This window comes from Elgaria multicarinata, chromosome 5 (assembly GCF_023053635.1).
Source record: "Elgaria multicarinata webbii isolate HBS135686 ecotype San Diego chromosome 5, rElgMul1.1.pri, whole genome shotgun sequence".
In the NCBI taxonomy this organism is placed as follows: Eukaryota; Metazoa; Chordata; class Lepidosauria; order Squamata; family Anguidae; genus Elgaria; species Elgaria multicarinata.
This window is the reverse complement of record NC_086175.1, coordinates 138,079,745-138,098,462: the sequence shown is the minus strand read 5'-3', so window position 1 is coordinate 138,098,462 and position 18,718 is coordinate 138,079,745. Positions and strand designations below refer to the sequence as shown.

The 18,718-nt window shown below is 48.7% G+C and overlaps 1 protein-coding gene across 1 annotated transcript; it reads right to left on the bottom strand.

The window, feature by feature from the left end:
* Positions 1-190: 190 nt before the first annotated feature.
* LRRC51 (leucine rich repeat containing 51) lies at positions 191-15,327 on the bottom strand. Its single transcript, XM_063127899.1, has 6 exons — positions 15,308-15,327; positions 10,559-10,584; positions 5,015-5,112; positions 3,630-3,835; positions 2,866-3,014; positions 191-368 (listed from the first exon to the last, which is right to left on the bottom strand). Exons 1-6 carry the CDS (start codon positions 15,308-15,310, stop codon positions 227-229), a joined length of 624 nt encoding a protein of 207 aa, XP_062983969.1. The 5' UTR covers positions 15,311-15,327; the 3' UTR covers positions 191-226.
* Positions 15,328-18,718: the final 3,391 nt, after the last annotated feature.

Sequence of the window (18,718 nt, the reverse complement as noted above, 5' to 3'; positions counted from 1 at the left end):
TCTAAGCACAGCAGTAACGTTCCCCTTTCTCATCAAGAGGTCTTCAGTCCAGGCCAGAGCGTCTTCAGCCCCCTGACGTTCTCTCTCTGCCCCCCTTTGCGCTCATCACTATCCACGACCTGCCATGCGAAGCTGCTCTAACGCTTTATTCCTAAATGAGGACGCAGGCTGCAAAGGCCTCTTCCTCCTCCTCGCTGCCGTCCGTCCGGCAGAAGCGGCGTGGCGGTCAGTAATCATCCCGTCTTCTCCGGACCACCTTGGGCTTGATGTTCATGCGTCTCCAAACGGCGGCAGTTGAGCGGTCCAGCTTTGTGACGCCGCTGAAATCGAAGGACTTCAGTCGGGGCAAGGTGGACACGACGTAGCTCCTGCAATAGGGCACAGAGCCGCGGTCATTTCTGCTCAAACCTGGGGCCTCGGTCACTGAGGGCGCGAGGGAGAGCTTTTGCCACTGGGGTCTCTGCCAGCCAGCCAGCCAGCCCTGCTAACAGGCCGGGTCGTCCCCCTTCGGCTGGCGCGAGTGGTTGCTGTAACGGTGCCCTGGGCTTACGCAGCACAAAGCGAACCGCCGTTTATTTTAGCTTCTGGATGCTTCATTGTTGGGCAGATTAAAAGTACAATGACTATAAAAGCAGCCCTGTCCTAGCTCCCTTCACCACTGAAACGCCAAGGGAGGCTGTGGCAGCCGCCATAATGCAAGCAACTGGAGCGTAGGACTGGTGTGGCTGCGTGCGCTGGCCTTGCCCTTAAAAGGGCTGCTCCCACGATGGCTGCTGCTGAGGTCCCCAAGGAGAACGCAGAAAGGATCGGCCAGCAGCCCTGCATTACGTGACAACTTCTGTGGCAGGAGAAATGCATCCTGCAGTTTCTCTCCTCGATCCTCCCAGAGTGCAGGACACGGAAGAATGGGCTCAAGTTAAAGGAAGCCAGATTCCGGCTGGACATCAGGAAAAACTTCCTGATTGTTAGAGCAGTACGACAATGGAACCCGTTCCCTAGGGAGGTGGTGGGCTCTCCCACACTAGAGGCCTTCAAGAGGCAGCTGGACAACCACCAGTCAGGGATGCTTTAGGGTGGATTCCTGCATTGAGCAAGGGGTTGGGCTCGATGGCCTTGTAGGCCCCTTCCAACTCTGCTATTCTATGATTCTCAAGACGGAAGGGATTTTCCTATCTACTCGTCTAGTACTGGACTTCTGGAGTTTGTTCTTTGAGTCTGTAGCTTTCCCACACGATCGGATTTCACTACAATCCGTGCTGCCCTTCGGCAGCTGTATAAAATGCATGCCTTTCTTATTCAGTATATGGTACGAGTTTGGTTTCCTTGGGAAATCCCCTTCTTCTCCCTGCGCCTCCATCCCCACCCCACGTGAATGCCCAGCGTTCTCCCCAGAAGGTGCGGGCAGTGAGTTAGCTGGACAGACGAAGAGGAGCCTTGTTTACTCAAGAAGCTTTCCTATGTGTCAGATCAGACTGCAATGCAGATGCGTGTACCCAACACAAAGTTGCTGGTATTGACATTCAAAGCCCTAAACAGTTTGGGGCCAGGTTATCTGAAGGAACGCCTCTTCCCATATGTGCCTGCCCAGACCTTAAGATCATCCACAGGGGTCCTTCTCCGTGAGCCCCTGCCAAAGGAAGTGAGCCAGGTGGCTACTAGGAGCAGGGCCTTCTCCGCTGTGGCCCCCCGGCTGTGGAATGAGCTCCCCAGAGAGGTCCGCCTGGCGCCTACACTGTACTCCTTTCGTCGCCAGCTGAACACCTTTTTATTCTCTCAGTATTTTAACACTTAATTTTAACTTAAATTTAAATTTTACTGTTCTAACTCTGTATTTTAATCTTATATCAATTTTGCTGCGTGGTTTTATCCTGGTTGTGCTTTTTATACTGTATTTGGTATTTGTGGTTTTAACCTGTTGGTCGTTTTATTATGGTTTTAATTTTTGTGAACAGCCCAGAGAGCTTCGGCTATTGGGTGGTATAAAACTGTAATAAATAAATAAATAAAAGACTCGAAGGAGCCCCCCAGCCCCCTCCCTCTTCTGTTCTCTTCTCCCCTCATCACCAGGCTCCTGGCTATTCTTCCTCTCTCTCTTTCTACTACATGGCTCTCCACATCCTGGCCTGACTTCTCAAACATGCCTAATTTCTCAGGCTGCAAAGTTTAATTGAAATGGGGCACAATTCTATGCATGTTGAGATGGGGGGTGGAATCCTACAACTCCCAGCATTCTCCAGCCAACTTGTCTGACTGGGGAAAGCTGGGAGTTACAAGACCTGTTTTCCATTTAAACATGCAGAAAATTGCACCCTAATTTGATAAATGAATTTTTTAAAAAGCACCTCTTCATCCACTAAGAAGATGCCTTGGCTATAGATGGCAAGAAGCTCGATCTTAAAGAGGCATTCCTGCCCATTTCCCTCCGTCGGGTGGGAAAGCCTCTTCTAAGGTGATGCCCGCTAACGTGCACATCTTCTCCAAAACGCAAAGGAAGCGTTGTGCTTCACAAGGACAGTTTTTGCTCCGTAGTTGGCTAAAGAAATCTTTGAATAATAGTCTGGAAGGGCTCTTCTGAGCGGATGTCTGCTGTCTTAAAAACAAAACAAGCGTGCCTTTTTCTTTAGCATTACTGTTTTTCGTAGTTCAGATTTAATCCCTTGATTAATTCACCAACGAGTCTCATTAAATTAATTAACCAAGATTTCTTTGGTCGGGTGACTGCCCTGGGCCAGAACCTGCTCTGAACGCTGGGAACCCCGCAGCCATGACAACTGTGTTACCGTGGAATGGCTGCGCATGCCCCCGCCCGCCCCCTACCCCGCGTGGGACGTGTCCGCCTTTCTCCCTGCGCTTTGCGTCAGCTACCTGTAGCCCTTCTCCTCTTCGATGGGGTTGCCGTGCAGCGTCAGGCTCCGCAGGTGAGGCAGCACGGCCAGCTTGTCCACTTCCGACAGTTGCTGGATGCTGTTGCCATGGAGATTGAGGTTGTGCAGATTGTAATAGGTGGTCAGCATCTGGGGAGAGACCGGCAGGCAACGGGCTTAGAAGGGCACAGAGAGAGAGAGAGAGAGAGAGGCGTACTGAACCCGCCGCTTCCTGCTCCTCGTGACCTGAACTTTTGATAAAGGGAGCCGCATTCTGCTGAGTTTGCCACTGAACTGCCCCATTTTTACCCTGCCAAAAAGCCCCCCCCCCCCGCGCAGCTTGCAACAGCGACAAATAAGGTGGCCCTCAGATGTACAATCAAAAAGGAGGTAGTGTCGGAAAAACTTCCTGACTGTTAGAGCAGTATGACAATGGAACCAGTTACCTAGGGAGGTGGTGGGCTCTCCCACACTGGAGGCCTTCAAGAGGCAGCTGGACAACCCTCTGTCAGGGATGCTTTAGCGTGGATTCCTGCATTGAGCAGGGGGTTGGACTCGATGGCCTCGTAGGCCCCTTCCAACTCTGCTATTCTATGATTCTATCTATGAAATTGCTCGTTCCCTGGTGTACCAAGTCCAATACAGCACACGAGGAGAGGAGAGGAGATGGAGTATGGGGTCAAACAACAACGTGGAGGATTTACGGTGTGATTTCTGGAGTCACTGAGAATCTCCGTAAAAAGTCCAGGGAAAGGTCTACGGTACCCGGTCGATGGTGGGCAGGTCATTGAAGGAGAGGTCGATCCAGTAGATCTCCTCAGGATACTCCACCAGCTGTGCCACGATCTCTGGGAAGTGGGTCAAGTCATTGAGGGTGTTGTTGTTGAGCCGGATGGCCTGGGTCATCATCCGGCCCGCCTCTGACTGCTTGATGGGCTTGAGGCCAGGACGCGGCTCCTCCGTCAGCAGGTCTGGCGGGGAAAGCCAAATAGGAAAAGCCGTTAGCAGGAGTCTGAAGGCAAAACAGCAGGGGACGAGTACCAGTGTGAGGGGTGGGTTCGGGGGTTCTAGCAGCTGAAGCCTAGGCAGGGACTTAATGACCTAGTTTGCACGAAAGGACCCAGAGTACAGGTTGAATTGTGGAGTTGTTGTGACATGTGAACCCTGCACTATGGATTGTTAACTAACAACAACCCAGGAAGAGAACCCATAGTTTGGTTGTGAACACTGGGTTGTTTGTGGTTAACAACCCATAGTTCTTAAGTAATGACAATCCACGATTCAATGGCAATTCATATTCTGGGTTGTCGTTATGTGCAAACCAGGCCAAGGTGTGGCTGGGAGTTGGGGGAAGCCAGCCAGCAGGCACAAGTGTCTTGTGTGTGTGGGGGGGCTAGCCCTTGCTGCTGTGTATCCATAGAATTCCCACCATTTACAGGTAAAACTGGATACTAGGTCTTGGGAGGGATAGACCTGCCTGTGGTTTTGGAGAGGACGTGATCTGCAGCAGTGAAAGGCTATGAAAGATGGTAGAGGGCTAGAAATCTTTTTAGGTTCTGCTACGTGTCCCTTTCTAAGCTGCCCCCATCACGCTACAAGGATCCAGGAAGGCTGTGAACATTGTCCCCGTTTCGCTAACCAACGCTCTAGAGGAGTCAAAACCTAGAGCCAAAGCCATCTAGCAAGTCACCGGCTGCAAAATCTGGCTGGAACATAAGCCCAAGCCATCCCCAGCATCCTGTCTGGAGCCTGACAGCACGGGAAAGTGGCGCATGTGTCAAAAGCCCTGGCGGAACCTCTGGGTCGTGTCCTTCTGGAGTGTACAAAAACTTGTGACACGCTGAAGCCGAAGCAAGCGCACAACAGACGTCTGCCAAGTGTCCCCATTAAAATGACGTGGGAAGAGGCACACGGAGACCCCTTACAGGAGACAGAAGCGGGACGTTGTGGAGGGGCAACTGCACCTCTACCCCAGCACCAAGTGAGGATCGGGGCCAACCAGCTGTGGGCCCAATGAATGGACCCTATCCGTGTGGTGGGGTGAAGATAAAAAGAGCACCCAAGCGACACTGTGTTTTCTGTCTAGCCGGCCGTTTTTCTGGCTTGTGCTTTGGGCAAGAGAGGCCACCAGCGACGGGCCTTGGCCGTACCTTGCACGAAGCTGATGCCCCGGAAGGAGTAATCCAAAGGAGGCGCCCGGAGGGAGGCCGTACTGTAATTCCACTGCGTGCACATCCTTCCCGCTGTGCTAGCAAAACACAATCGCCCAGGCAGAAAAGTTAACGCAAATCACCAGACGTGCGGAGGACGGACAGGGTGACCCGGCTGCCGCTTGGAACTTCTGAGCAGCCTGGGAAGAGGAAGCCTGGTCTTTCTCCTGAAGGGAACGAGGGGGGCCTGAAAGTGGGTCGCTCCGGGACGGAATGTCGTTCCCTGAAACACGGGCCTTGGAGGGGGGAGGACCCGGCAGGTTTGAGGCCCCCTCCCCGCATGGGTAAGGTGACGCCTGTTGCTGGGTCCGTATCGGCTTACCCGGCAGTGGTGGGGGTCTTGCAAGCAGGGCCAGGTGGCTGAGCCTAGGTGGCCCTTGAGGCCCCACAATGCCCCAGGGTGATGCTGTGGCAGGGGCATTGTGAGAAATCCACGCGACACTTGACCAGCCCACCAGCACTGCTCCAGAGGGCTGGGCAGGATTTTTATTTTTATTTTTTTGAAAACAGGGGAAGTGTGTATGTGTGTGTTACTGATTCTGGCCCTGGGAAATGGCAGAACAGCTAGAGTTTGGGGCTTGGATGCAGGCCTTCAAGATGAGAATCCCTGTAGGCCTGTGGGATACCTAGGCAAGCCATTGTCTCTGGGCCTCATCTCTCCACCTGTAAAAGGGGAACAACTGAAACCTCTCTGGCACAGGTGGTGGTGGTGGAGGGCTGGGACAAAAATGATGGGAGATTCTAAGCAACGTTGCCTCCGAGGCTCCATCTCCTAGATGCACTGGAACCATTCTGAGTGTGGTCAGGGGGATCTTTCCCAGGAAATGTGCAAGCCCGGCCTGCCCAGCTCAACCCCCCTGGCCCAAGAGGCTCTGGCACACCTCCAAGGGGCTGAACCACACAATCCAGCTGGCGCAAGGGATGCTGGGGCCCCGCTTCTCAAATTGCAAAGTGGTTTGGAGGGTTGTCCGTGGTTAACCCGCTGTCTCTATCCAGCAGTGGGCAGCAGCGTCTTTCTCCCTCCCTCCTGCAGCGCACAACTTTAAAGCCAACAAGATCGCAGCTGGATCAGAGGAGAGTTTTGTGTCGATGCCACCAGCGCCTTGGCTTGGAACTAGGGCTGCAGAAGGGCCGCTCTCGACCACAAGCAGAGCAGGCGTGGCTGTGGGTTCGAATTCATGAATGGGCCCTTTAGGCAACCTGCCCCCAGCTAATAAAACCAAGACGCCCCTGTCTTTGCCATTTGCAACGCGGAAAGGGAAAGGGTTATGGTCCAGAACCTTCCCCAGTTCCAAGAGCCCAATGAAATGATGGGCTGCTTCTGCTGCCGCTTTTGTTCCTGGTTTTCGTGCAGCTTAAAATTTTATTTGGCATTTATTCTTAGTTTTCATGTTACAGTATTGATTTTGAATGGCAGCTGATGTTTTAGTCTCTTCACCTGCTGGGTGGGAAAGCAATCTATAAGTTGACTAGTATATAAACAAATAAATAAGGCTCTGTGCCCACCCACGCTCTCGTTCCGCAAGGCCTGTTCATTTCAATGGGTCTTGCGTGGGAGATTTCTTGATGGACTGAGCCCAGAGTTAGTGGGGTGTAAGATGGCTTTTGTTTTAAACCAAAAAAGATCCCAGAAGCCTTTCCAGGCCTGGAAAAATGTTTCCAATTCCAAGGGACCAGCAGCAGAAAATCTGCTGGAGTGGACGACAGAAGCAAATCAAGCTGCAGCAGTCTGCAACATCAGCTGCATTTGTGCGCGTGTACACCGCACATGGCCCTGGCTCCAACGGAATCTAAATGTTGTTGAACCAATTGGCAACAGTGACCACAGTGCTATCAGACTAAATTTATATTTCAATGGGAAACTGCCCAGGAAGTCCAGCACAGTCACATTTGACTTCAAAAGAGGAAACTTCTCTACAATGAGGGAACTGGTGAAAAGGAAGTTGAAAAGGGGAGTCAAGAGAGTTAAATCCCTTATTTATTTATTTATTTATTACATTTCTATACCGCCAAATAGCCGGAGCTCTCTGGGCGGTTCACTTCAGAATGTGTGGAAGTTATGTTAAACTACAATAACAGAAGCTCAGCCAAAATATATTCCAAAATATATATAATATACAGGTTAAAGAATGGTAGCACCAAGTCCGAGAGGTCACCGGCATGGTTAACTAGCAGTGTCAAGGAAGCTGTTGTAGAAAAGAGGGCTTACTTCAAAAAATGGAAGTCTTGCCCAAGTGAGGAAAATAAAAGGGAGCACAAGCCGGCACAAAAGAGATGGAGGCAAACAACAAGAGATGCAAAAAAGCATTTTGAAGAGAACATCGCTAATAATATCAAGGCCAACAATAAGGAATTCTTTCTGGGGCATTCTGGGAGTTGTAGTCCAACACATCTGGAGCGCCCCAGGTTGAGGAAGGCTGGTTTAAATATATCAGCGGCAGGAAACCAGCTAGGGAAGCAATTGGACTGTTGAATGACAGTGGAGTTAAGGGAGTACTATTATTATTATTATTATTATTATTATTATTATTATTATTATTATTTATATAGCGCCATCAATGTACATGGTGCTGTACAGAGTAAAACAATAAAATAGCAAGACCCTGCCGCAGAGGCTTACATTCTAATAAAATCATAATAAAACAATAAGAAGGGGAAGAGAATGCACCAAACAGGCACAGGGTAGGGTAAAACTAGCAGTATAAAAGTCAGAACAAAATCAAGTTTTAAAAGCTTTAGGAAAAAGAAAAGTTTTTAGAGGATGGAGATTGCAGAGAAGCTGAATGAATTCTTTGCAACAGTATTCACTGCAGAGGATACAGGACAGTATCCTGTGCCTGAACTGATGTTTTCAGGAGTCTGAGGAACTGCGGCAAATAGTGGTGACCAAAGATGAAGTTCTCAATCTTATTGACAAGCTGAAAGCATCACCAGGCCCAGATGGCATCCATCCTAGAGTTCTCAAAGAACTCAAATATGAAAATGCTGATCTTCTAATCAAAATAGGCAACAAGTCCCTAAGCTCAGCCTCTGTACCAGAGGACTGGAAGATGGCCAATGTAACACCAATTTTTAAAAAGGGATCTGGGGTGGATCCAGAAAATTACAGGCCGGTTACCTTGACATCCATTCCAGGTAAATTGGTTGAAAGCATTATTAAAGACAAAATTAGTATGCATATAGAAGGGCAAGTCCTGCTGAAAAAGAATCATCACAGCTTCCGCAAAGCTCTTTAATCTACTAGAATTCTTTGACATTGTCAACAAACATGTAGACAGCGGTGATCCAGTGGACATTATTTACTCGGACTTCCAAAATGCTTTTGATAAAGTCCCCCACCAAAGACTCCTGTGCAAACTTAGCAGTCATGGATTAAGAGGAGAAAAGGTCCTCTTATGGATCAGGAACTGGTTAAAGAACAGAAAGCAGGGAGTAGGAATAAATGGCAAATTCTCTCACTGGAGGGAAGTAAATAGTGGGGTCCCACAGGGATCAGTATTTGCGACCAATGCTTTTGAACTTGTTCATAAATGATCAGGAGTTAGGGTTGAATAGTGAAGTGGCCATGTTTGATGATATCACCCAATTATTTCAGGTGATTAACAAAGAGGTTGCAAAGAGTTGCAAAACTACCTCTTCAACTGGAGGAATGGGCATCAAAATGGCAAATGCAGGACACTGTAAGCAAGTGTAAAGTGACACAAACATCCCACCAACTTCAAGTATAACCAGATGGGATCTGAGCTGGCAGTTACCAACTAAGAAAGAGATCTTGGGGGTGTATGGGCACTTTAGAGGCCTTCAAGAGGCAGCTGGACAACCACCTGTCAGGGATGCTTTAGGGTGGATTCCTGCATCGAGCAGGGGGGTTGGACTCGATGGCCTTGTAGGCCCCTTCCAACTCTGCTATTCTATGATTCTAGTGCAGCCTTCCTCAACCTGGGGCGCTCCAGATGTGTTGGACTGCAACTCCCAGAATGCCCCAGCCAGCTGGCTGGGGCATTCTGGGAGGTGCAGTCCAACACATCTGGAGCGCCCCAGGTTGAGGAAGGCTGTTCTAGTGTATATCTCAATGAAAAGGTAAACCCAGAATGTGGCTACTGTAAAGAAGGCAAACTCCAGGTTAGATATTATTAGAAAAGGAATTGAGAATAAAACTGCTAGTATCACACTGTCCTTATACAAATCTATGGTGCGACTACACTTAGAATACTGTGTACAGTTCTGGTCACCACACCTAAAAAGAGGATATCAAAGAGCTGGAAAAAGGACAGAAAAGGGCAACTGAAATGATTAAGGGGCTGGAGCATCTCCCCTATGAAGAAGGTTACAACTGGGATTGTTTAACTTGGAAAAAAGGAGGCTAAGGGAAGACCTGATAGAGGTGTACAAAATTATGCATGGTGTGGAGAATGCGGACAGGGAGACTTGTTTCTCCCTCTTCCATAATCCTAGATACCACCGGGGGCATCCCATGGAGCTGACTGGTGGGAGAATCCAGACAGATAAAAGGAAGGCCTTCTTCACGTAGCGCATAGTGAAACTATGGAACTTACTACCACAAGATGTAGTGAGGGCCACCAATTTGAATGGCTTTAAAAGGGGGTTGATAAAATATGGAGAAGGCTATCCATGGCTACTAGCCCTGATGGCTTTGTGCTACCTCCAGTATCAGAGGCAGTAAGCCTGTGTGCACCAGTTGCTGGGGAACATGGGAGGGAGGGTGCTGTTGTACTCATGTTCGGATTGTGGGTCTGGTCAACAGCTGGTTGGCCACTGTGGGAACAGAGTGGCAGTCTAGCATGGCTCTTCTCACGTTCTTAACCTCACAGATGCCCTGGAACTGGGTGTCTCTGCTCTCCAAGTGCCCATTCTGCGATACTCACCCCATCTCTCTTTCCTCCTCCTCCTCTCCACTCATAACTTCTCTTCATTTGTCCATTGTAGGAGCTGGAACACCTGGAGTGAATCTCTAGCAATGGATGCTGTTCTTTTTGGTTACAGAACACAAAAATAACTCCAGCGAAAGAGTCTGGCACTGAGGAGCCCCTAGCTGCATAGATTTACCCTTTGCTTACAATATATATATATATATATATATATATATATATATATATATATGTTGACATGGATTCTGAATTAGTTAAAGAGACCTTGGAAGTCAGATTGGAAGCCCTGTGGCATATGCACGGGGTTAGAGACAGAATCTGCCTTTTATTGATAGGAGGCTTCCACTCACATAAGGCGCCTTTGCCAAATTTGGGGGGAAACCCTCCCTGCTACACCTTTGCTCACCCCATTTAGCTGGGTCCGGAAGGGCTGCCGTGGGGAGGAGGGGCGGGGGCATTTGCTTCCGCCAGCTCTAAATCTGGATCTGACTCAACTTTAGGAATTGCTGGACAAGGCGTCTACCTTAAAACAACTCATTCATCTTAATGTAGTTCTATAAATCCACAGTGCAACGGCGTCCGTATTGCTACCCACCTGGGAGAGGACAGAGTAGAATTCGCCTGAGGAAGATACAAAAAGAAGGAAAGCCTTGTTATCGCCAAGGAGATCAAACACGCATGAAAATTTACCCCAAGGGTGGACAACCGTGGCTCCTCAGAACAATCCGGCGTGCCCACCCACCCCATCTTGGGCTCGTGCCAAACTTTCCTCAGGGGCGGAGAGTCACGTTGTAAAAAGTAATAGATTCCACCCTCTCCGGTTTTGGATGTAATGCTCCAGCCATGCACATTACTGGAGCATTACAGTGCATATGTGCTGCCCACACCGTGGAGGCCTCCCTGCAAAGGCCATGATGGAGCGGGATTGCTTCTGAGGGGCCCAGCGTTTGTGTAGGCCAGCACTCCTGGCTCTGACCAGCAGCCCATTCCTGGCTTAGCCTGGTGGGGTGTGTGTGTCTGTATGAGAGAATGCCAATTGAGGAATGACTGCACGGCACAGCTTGTCCCAACCTGATTCCCTTCAGGTGTGTGGGATTACAACGCACAGCATTCCTGGGAATTGGAAGGTTTAAGCACAATTCAGATCCATTTCTTTGCAAAATACTGAACCTTGGAGAAATCATAGAATAGCAGAGTTGGAAGGGGCCTACAAGGCCATCGAGTCCAACCCCCTGCTTAATGCAGGAATCCACCCTAAAGCATCCCTGGCAGAGGGTTGTCCAGCTGCCTCTTGAAGGCCTCTAGTGTGGGAGAGCCCACAACCTCCCTAGTTCACTGGTTCCATTGTCGTACTGCTCTAACAGTCAGGAAGTTTTTCCTGATGTCCAGCTGGAATCTGGCTTCCTTTAACTTGAGCCCGTAATTCCGTGTCCTGCACTAAACTTCTCCTGCTGACCTTCAAAGCTTTTCACGGTCTAGCTCCTTCCTATCTCTCCTCTCTCATCTCACACTATTGCCCCGCTCGTGCTCTCCGCTCCTCTGATGCCATGTTTCTCGCCTGCCCAAGGGCCTCCACTTCCCTTACTCGGCTTCGTCCTTTTTCTTCTGCTGCCCCTTACGCCTGGAACGCTCTTCCAGAACATTTGAGAACTACAAGTTCAACCGCAGCTTTTAAAGCTCAGCTAAAAACTTTTCTTTTCCCTATAGCTTTTAAATATTGAGTTTGTTCTGACCCTATACTGTTAGCCTCACCCTACCCGGTGCCTGTTTACACTTCCCTGTGCCTGTTTGCATTCTCTTTCCCTCCTTATTGTTTTACTATGATTTTATTAGATTGTAAGCCTATGCGGCAGGGCCTTGCTATTTACTGTGTAAATAGCACCATGTACATTGATGGTGCTATATAAATAAATAATAATAATAATAATAATAATAATAATAATAATAATAATAATAATAAGAGATCCTGGCCCTCCTCTATGTGACAACCTTTTAAGTATTTGAAGAGTGCTCTCATGTCTCCCCTCAATCCATTAGTATGGACAGAAATCAGGTTTGAAATTAAGGTGTGTCTTTTTCTTTCCATCATATAACTAATCTCTGGCACTTGTTGCTGTGATGGCCATTGTCACAAACAGGGTCAGGTACTTGCAAAGACGGGCCTGTGGATAGCTCCTAGCCAGAAGGACGCTTCCCATGTTTGGAGACAGGACACCTGACCTCTAGAGCCTGGGGAATAAAAGCAGGGATGGGAAGGGAGCCTGCTGGCAGCCCACTGCGATCAACTTGTGACACTTTGCAGATAAAATTGAACGTATCCGTGCTGACTTGGATGCCATAGTTGATTTGGTCCAGTGGATGTAACTTTGGCTCCTGCGTGTCTAATTACAATGGATACATTTTTTCATTTGCACAGCCTGAGGATGTGGGCAGGATCCTTGGAGAAGTGAGGCCCACCTCTGTGTGCTGGATCCCTGCTCCTCCTGGCTTATAAAAGTGGTGGTGAGGAAGAATGGCTGAGTGGTCAAGGGCAGTGGTGAGCGCTTTTTTTACAGCAACATGTGATTCCATCATCGGGCAAATGTTGTCCTTGAGTTTTGCCTTTAGTGCCCGCCTCAACAATTCTGGAAATGCTGTAGGACAGCCTTCCTCAACCTGGGGCGCTCCAGATGTGTTGGACTACAACTCCCAGAATGCCCCAGCCAGCTGGCTGGGGCATTCTGGGAGATGCAGTCCAACACATCTGGAGCGCCCCAGGTTGAGGAAGGCTGCTGTAGGACTTTGTGTAGGTTGTTTTAAATAGCTGGTGTTATGGGATAAATTCCAATATAATACTCAATAGTTAATTCCTTACCTTTGCCATCAAATAATAAATATGGCTTCAAAACGGGCAGGAAGCAAAGTAAGCCTAATTAATGGTAACCTTTGCCTCTATAGGAAGAGTTCCCCCTTGGCTGCTTCTGCCTTGTTTATTTCACGAATATTATTAAACTCACATGCCCAGAGAGCTGCTATGGTTGCAGTCATCTTTCATGCGTGTGTCTCCCAAGTGGGGCCGAAACATGTTTTCCATCGTTGGGTTTGCATCAGGAGGGACTGGGGCGTGTCGGAAGCGGGCAGAGATTTTCATTTTGTGTGCGTGTGTAAAAAAAGTGTGCAAAAGAAAAAGAAATGCGCCCGTGCACTGTAGCACCAGGATTCACGGGATGTGGCGGGTGCCCTGGCACTGCTCCTGCTGAAGGTGCAGGAAGGTGCTGCTGAATTTAAAAAGGGACCCACCTCTTTTTGGGGGGGAAACCAATGAAAGCAATTCTACTTGTTGGTCAGGGATGCTTTCGGGTGGATTCCTGCACTGAGCAGGGGGTTGGACTCGATGGCCTTGTAGGCCCCTTCCAACTCTGCTATTCTATGATTCTATGTAACATATCTTCCAGTGTGGAGGTTCAAGGGCTGGACAGGGGCTGGGGACACCTGGGTTCAAGTCCCCACCTGGGTTCAAGTTCCTCATGATTATAAATGTCAAATAGAAACCAAAGGCACAGTTACAAGATGGGGGATACTTGGCTCAGCAATACTACAAACGAGAATAATATTGGAATCGTTGTAGATCACAAGCTGAATAGGAGCCAACAGTGCGATATGGCTGCAAGAAAGGCAAATGCTATTTTGGGCTGCATTAATAGAAGTATAGCTTCCAAATCACGTGAGGTACTGCTTCCTCTCTATTTTGCCCTGGTTAGGCCTCATCAACCAGGATGATCAGGGGTCTGGAAACAAAGCCCTATGAAGAGAGACTGAAAGAACTGGGCAGGTTTAGCCTGGAGAAGAGAAGATTGAGGGGAGACATGAGAGCACTCTTCAAATACTTAAAAGGTTGTCATGTAGAGGAGGGCCAGGATCTCTTCTTGATCCTCCCAGAGTGCAGGACACGGAATAACGGGCTCAAGTTAAAGGAAACCAAATTCCTCCTGGACATCAGGAAAAACATCCGGACTGTTAGAGCAGTACGACAATAGAACCAGTTCCCTAGGGAGGTGGTGGGCTCTCCCACACTGGAGGCCTTCATAGGGAGGTGGAAAATCCTCTGTCAGGGATGCTTTAGGGTGGATTCCTGCACTGAGCAGGGGGTTGGACTCGATGGCCTTGTAGGTCCCTTCCAACTTTGCTATTCTATGATTCTATGAAACTCACTGGGTGACCTTGGGCCAGTTACTGACCCTTGGCCGAATCTACCTCACAGGGTTGTTGTGAGGAGATGAAGCGAGAAGGATGGGGAGAGCCAAGCAGCCTTGGCCTCCTTGCAAAGGGGGGGGAAGCAGGAGATATCAATGTAATAAATAAATAAATAAATAAATAAATAAAGCCTATCCTCAATGTTCCAGAGGGAAAAGTCTTAATGCAGCCTGGCACGAAGGTTCACAGTCCAGGGCTCTACTGCAGCCTTCCCATCGCAGGTGCTTTCCAGATGTGTTGGGTGGGGATGATGGGAGCTGTAGTCCGGCACATCACGTGCGTCCCAGATTTCCCAATGCCCAGAAGTCGTTTAAATCTGTGAAATGGGGTGGGGGGGAAGAGAGATTGCCTTTGGGCAGTTCCTTCCCTCCTTTGCTTGAGCAGATTTATTTATTTATTACATTTCTATACTGCCCAATAGACGGAGCTCTCTGGGCGGTTCACAAAAATTAAAACCATTCGAAGTATAAAACAACAGTATAAGAGCCTTCAGCGTGGTTGTGCCCCTCCTGTGGAACTCCCTGCCTCTGGAGGTCAGGCAGGCGCCAACCTTGTGCTCCTTTCGGCGCCTCCTGAAAACATCTTTATTCCAAGAAGCCTTTCCTTAATATGCAGCCTTGAATCTCTGTTTTTTTTTGCTTCTTTTAAATTTTGTTTTAACTGTTTTATTCTGGTTTTATTTTTCATTTTATCTTGTACACCGCTCTGAAATTTTTTTCAGTTGGGGGAGGCGGTATATAAATATTCTAAATAAATAAATAAATAAATAAACAATAAAACCATACTATAAAATACAATATAAAAAGCTCAACCGGATAAAAAGAGCAGCAATGCAAAATTTACAAATTAAAAACACCCAAGTTGCACGTATCCTCCCCCCCTTTCCCTCCTCGCCCGGTGCACGCTCAGCCCTTGCACGTCTGCACGGATTGCCATCTGCCTGGATCAGTGCCTTGCACTGATTATTTTCCCTTTATTTATTTTTTAATTAATTAAAAAATAAAATTTTTATTAAATAAAAAAATGTAAAAAAATTTTTTTAAAAAAAGTGTGCGTGTGGGGGGTCCCTCGCTGCGCGTGCACGGCTTTGCACACTCACTCACTCACTCACCATCTCTTCCGCCTCGGCCGCCCGCCTGCCCGCGTCTGCCCCCCACATTGGAACGCGGGGGAGGGGCGTCGCCACGGCAACAGGAACACACCGCGTGGGCGGGGCGGGCGGAAAGAGCGGCCTCCTCCGCGCGGTGCCCGCCGGGAAACGTAGTTCTTCGCCCAGGCCGTGCGTCGCCTCCGGGGGACGACGGTGACGCGCCAACGGACGGCAGCCAATCGGGCGGGGGCGCGGGGGACGGCGTTTGAATCGGCGGAGGAGAAGGAGAAGGAGAAGGAGAAGGAGGGAGGCCCGGCCCGGTCGCGGCCTACTCGAGCGGGAGGCGCTGTGCGAGGTGAGGCCCGTCCCGCGGGGGAGAAGATTTACCTCAGGTGGGCGCGCGGCCTGCCTGCTTGTGGCGGGCTTTCCCGGCGGCCCTTGCGGTGCGGAGCCCTCAGCAGGCGGGGAGGCCCGGGCGGGCGGGGAGGCAGACGGGCCTCGTGGGGGGCCGTGTCCCCTCTCCCATGGCTGCCCCTGTTTGGCTGCCCTCGCCCCCCTGCCTCTTGTGACACCCCCACCCCACCCCACCCCCAGGACAAATAAAAGGAAGCCCCCCCCCTTCACGCAGCGCAGAGTTGAACTATGGAACTCACTGCCACAAGATGTAGCCATGGCCGCCAGTTTGGATGGCTTTAAAAGGGGGTTGGATCAAGTCCTGGAGGAGGAGGAGGAGGGCATCCATGGCTGCTGCTGCTGCTACTACTACTACTATTAATAATAATATATTTACTTGTTACCCACCTCTCCCTCTGGATTGAGGCAGGGTAGAACACAATTAAAAACAACATTTATTTATTTATTTATTTATTTATTTATTCATTCATATAGCACCATCCGGGTACATGGTGCTGTACAGAGTAAAACAATAAAATAGCAAGACCCTGCCGCATATTAGGCTTACATTCTAATAGCATCATAATAAAGCAATAAGAAGGGGGAGAGAATGCACCAAACAGGCACAGGGGAGAGTAAAACTAACAGTATAAAAGTCAGAACAAAATCAAGTTTTAAAAGCTTTAGGAAAAAGAAAAGTTTAAAACTAGCCCTGATGGCTGTGTGCTGCCTCCAGTGTTGGAGGCAGTAAGACTGTATGTACCAGTTGCTGGGGAACATGGGTGGGAGGGTGCTGTTGCACCGTGTCCTGCCTTGTGGGTCCCTGGCTGATGGCTGGTTGGCCACTGTGGGAACTCTGTGTAGTTGGCAGGGTAAGAAGGGCACCGCTGTGCAGGCGCGGATTGAGAGACTCGCTCTGGTGCAGATAAAAATGATTAAAAGCTTTAATAATTCTTAGACACAGATAAGAATTATTAAAGATTTTAATCATTTTTATCGGCATCAGAGCGAGTCTCTCAATCCGCGCCTGCACTGTGTGAACAGAACAAGCTGGATTAGATGGACCCTTGGCCTGATCCAGCCTCAGGGCTCTTCTGATGTACTTCCTTCCCCTCCTCTGCCGTGTTCACTTTGGTATTACTCACACAACAGCCCTGCAAGGCAGGGCAGGGCTGAACAGTGTGTGTGTGTGTGTGTGTGTGTGTGGAGGGTTGAGAGACTTACGCATTGCCAAAGGAGACAGCTTTGGCTATGGGGTGGTGTATAAATAGTAAATAATAATAATAGTAATAATGCAAGAGGACACTGGTGTGCATAACATTTGCTTATTTATTTATTTATTTATTACATGTCTATACCACCCAATAGCCGGAGCTCTCTGGGCAGTTCACAAAAATTAATGCAATTCTAGGTGCAAATTTAGAAATAACCACTGGGATGTAAATAGAAATGCGACACAAGCTTACTATCCACATCTACTTGTAGCTATGTACTACTTCCAGTAACCATAAGCCTGTGTGCACCAGTTGCTGGGGAACATGGGTGGGAGGGTGCTGTTGCACCATGTCCTGCTTGTTCATCCCTGGCTGATGGCTGGTTGGCCACTATGTGAACAGAGTGCTGGACTAGATGGACCCTCGGTCTCATCCAGCAGGGCTCTTCTGATGTTCTTATGTTGTATTAGCATTACACTAAACTGAACTGTATTAGCATTACAAATGTGTGGGGAAATCAGGACCTGTGTGTTGAAGTGAGCCATTGTGCTTTTGTGTCACCTGGGACTACTTAGAATCTTGGACTGTGGTTTAACTTGGCCCTCAAGATTTTTATTTTATTTATTTATTTATTACATTTTTATACCGCCCAATAGCTGAAGCTCTCTGGGCGGTTCACAAAAATTAAAACCACAATAAAACACCCAACAAGTTAAAACACAATTACGAAATACAGTATAAAAAGCGCAACCAGGATAAAACCACACAGCAAAGTTGATATAAGATTAAAATACAGAGTTAGAACAGTAAAATTTAAATTTAAGTTAAAATTAAGTGTTAAAATACTGAGTGAATAAGATGGCTGGTTGACCCTTGTGTGAACAGAACATGCTGGATTAGATGGACCTTTGGTCTGATCCAGCCTCAGGGCTCTCCTGATGTACTTCCTTCCCTTCTTTCCCTCCCTCTGCCATGTTCACTTTGGTATTACTCACACAACAGCTTTGCAAGGCAGGGCAGGGCTGGACAGTGTGTGTGTGTGGAGGGGTGAGAGACTTACGCATTGCCAAAGGAGACAGCTTTGGCTATGGGGTGGTATATAAATAGTAAATAATAATAATAGTAATAATGCAAGAGGACACTGGTGTGCATAATATTTGCTTCTGCAAGTCTAGGTGTGAAGGTGCATATTTAGAAATAACCACTGGGATGTAAATAGAAATGCAACACAAGCTTGCTATCCACAGCTACTAGTCCTTGTAGCTATGTACTACTTCCAGTAGCAGTAAGCCTGCGTGCACCAGTTGCTGGGGAACATGGGCTGGAGGGTGCTGTTGCACTCGTGTCCTGCTTTGTTGGTCACTGACCGACGGCTGGTTGGCCACTGTGTGAACAGAAGCTGGACTAGATGGACCCTTGGTCTGATCCAGCATCAGGGAACTTCTGATGTCCTTATGCTGCTCAGTCGGCTGCACAGGTGCTGAACATGGAGGGGCAACTTCTGGACTTCTCTCTCCTTCTGGACTTTGGCCTTAAACCAGACTTGGACCGGACATGAGGACATAGAAAGAGCCATGCTGGATCAGACCAAGGGTTCGTCTAGTCCAGCGCTCCATTTGCACAGCAGCCAGCCCAGCACCTTCCAAGAGAGGACTGTCCTCTGCAAAGTAGGGCACCTGGCTACTGTAGTGACTGCCCCAATTGCACCCGAGCAGGTCTTTGAACCTTGGTCTCCCCTGGCCTCAGTCCAAGGCTTCTCCTGTTAACAGCTATAATTATTTCTATTTTGCAAACACAGAAGTTGATATCCTGCTTCTCTCTTAAA